Source organism: Nestor notabilis, unplaced genomic scaffold (genome assembly GCF_000696875.1).
Source record: "Nestor notabilis isolate BGI_N333 unplaced genomic scaffold, ASM69687v1 scaffold11473, whole genome shotgun sequence".
NCBI lineage: Eukaryota > Metazoa > Chordata > Aves > Psittaciformes > Psittacidae > Nestor > Nestor notabilis.
The window spans coordinates 46,514-48,958 of record NW_009921519.1 but is presented as its reverse complement, the minus strand read 5'-3'; the positions used below and the strand labels follow the sequence as shown (position 1 = coordinate 48,958).

The 2,445-nt window shown below is 42.2% G+C and overlaps 1 protein-coding gene across 1 annotated transcript; it reads right to left on the bottom strand.

Annotated features, from left to right (window-relative positions):
- Positions 1–388: 388 nt before the first annotated feature.
- On the bottom strand, positions 389–2,003 carry BASP1 (brain abundant, membrane attached signal protein 1). The gene has a single exon (XM_010011200.1). The coding sequence runs from the start codon at positions 1,993–1,995 to the stop codon at positions 1,264–1,266; it is 732 nt and encodes a 243-aa protein (XP_010009502.1). The 5' UTR covers positions 1,996–2,003; the 3' UTR covers positions 389–1,263.
- Between the last annotated feature and the right edge of the window lie 442 nt (positions 2,004–2,445).

Here is a 2,445-nt window from a genome sequence, read left to right as displayed (position 1 = left end):
AAAGATCAGCTTGTCAAATACATTGTCTTACTCCCAGTCAAAACCCAGTCAGCATGCTCTTTAAAATCACAGGACAGCACTTTTTTCACATGTTAAGGCAGGCAAAAGCCAGTTCTACTTTGCCTAGGATAAAACATATAAGATGTGCTGTTGATTTGCAACTTCTTCCAGCCTCACCTGTGAATGCTTGTGGGTGTTGAAGTAGCAGTTTATGGCAGCATGTTTCTAGGATCATGAGGTTGATGGTTCTTTCTTTGCCTCTACTTCACTAAAAATAGGAGAGTGAACAGCCCCAGATTTAACACTTCTTCTCTAAGCGTAAGAATCTTGTTCATCTAGCTAAAGATAAGGGGTAAAAGTGAAGATTTAATCAGTCTTTACACTTTTATATTTTTTAAATTATTTAACTTTTATTACTGTTGCACCATTTATACAATTACATATAATTTCAATGCATCCATTGTACATTTTGTTTTTTCATTTGTTTTCCAATGAGTGTGTGTTGGTGTCTGTGACACAGAATGGAAGAGAAACTGGAACTGCAATGAACGCAGACTTTTTCATTTCCACTGACCAATAAACAGAACTACAGGTGCACCCAACCACGGACATGCATTAACTCGTCATGAGAAATCTAGGTAGGCTAAGTAGGATGAGAATGCTTTTTACTCCCAAAAAATATTTGGAGAGGAAGAATTGGAGGATTGGCATTGAGAAGTACGTGGACAGCTAAGTGGGTTTTGTCTGAAAGTTGGCATTCATCCACTGCATAAAAAAAATATCAAAATAAGAAAGGCTGTAAATAAAAAAACCACAGAAAATACTGCTTTCATAAAGATCTGATTGCCTTGGCACAAACCTAGTGGGCAGAATCAAACGCATCACTCCCAAACCCCATTACAGAACAAAAAGAAGATTTTGATACATTGGTGGAATGCATTTACAGCAGTTCAGATACAAAAGATGTGCTGTACTTTCAGACATCCATTTATTTTACTTTTTTTTTTTGTCAAATCCAGGACTTGTGTCAAGTTGGCAGAAAGTATATTAGATATTTCCCCACAAAAATACTATTTGGATTCTCCCCCCTCCCTCCCTCCCAACTTGATGGGACATCCTTTTCATTTTTCTTTTTTTTTTTTCTCCTTTTCTTTCTGGGCAATACATATTTGTTATTTCAGATCTGAAACGAGTTAGTAGAGCTGAAAAAATAAAAAAAAGACACAGGTTGTTTTAAGTGGTTGTTTCAACAGGCTGTCCAATTTAATCTTGCACTGCTATGGTTTGATCCGAATTAGTCGCTGGAACTTCAGAAGGTTTCGCTTCCTCTGGTGGGGCTGCAGGGTCCGAGGCCTTAGCAGTGGAACTAGGTGCTGCTGTTGCCGCGGTCTCCTTGGAAGAAGGCGCAGCCTCGCTGCTGCTAGGTTTTGAGTCTGAAGCTGGGGCCACTTCGCTTTTAGTTTCTTGGGCTGCAGGTGTTGCGGGAGCCTCAGTCTTTTTGGCTTCCCCTTCCTCTTTGCTCTTGTCATCTGCTTTACTGGGAGCCGTGGCTTCTGAAGGCTGGGAAGCTTTTGCATCGTTGCTAGGCTCAGAAGTTTTGGGTGCTTCGCTACTGGCAGCAGGAGCAGAGGCTGCAGTCGGCTCCTCTTGCTTGGTTGCCTGTTCATTGTTCTTCTGTGGCTCTACTTTCGCATCAACAACAGCCTCTGACTTCTCTGGTTCTGGTTTCTGGGTTTCTTCCTGGGTCACTGGTTTCTCCTTCTCCCCTTCTTTTTCTTCTGTCTTATTGGCAGCGACCTGAGTATCTTTTTCGCCCTTTTCCTCCTTGTTGTTCTCCTTCACTTCTGTGGTCTCTGCAGTTTGCTGGGCATCCTCAGCCTCCTTTGGAGTCTCCTCTTCCTCAGTTGCTGCTCCTTCAGCCTTCTTGTCTTTGTCTTTAGCTTTTTCATCATTGACACTGTACCCCTTCTTCTTCTTGCTCAGTTTGCCTCCCATGTCGGAGCTCTGTAACAGAAAAGAGAAAGAGGTGTTTATGAAAGCCCAGTATTTATTACTGAGAGAATCAAAATCAGATCAACTGAGGTGCAAGAGAAAAACTGATGCTGGCTGCTTAAAAGGAGACCACATCAGATTTGATCAGATGTTATGAGCTCATGTCCCCCTTAGCCCTGCAGTGTTTCAGGCAGCAAACTCCCTTCTGCTGCATCCCCCTATGAACACTCCTTCCCTGAACCCCTTTAACCCTGGTTACTTTTCAGAGGGGAAGATGGGAAGGGAGTAACAAGATGATGGAGGATTAACATACATCACAATCTCTTGTGCCTTGAGAAATAGATGTAAGTTATGGAAGCAGGAAAAAGCCATATTTATATTCAGGTCGGGCACAAACCAAATTTGACTGATCATTCTTGGCATTCACCCCTGGTTAACACAAAGTCCACTATC

Bases quoted from the DNA above. Each gene is read 5' to 3' on its own strand.
- BASP1 (XM_010011200.1), bottom strand. From the start codon at position 1,995: ATGGGAGGCAAACTGAGCAAGAAGAAGAAGGGGTACAGTGTCAATGAT.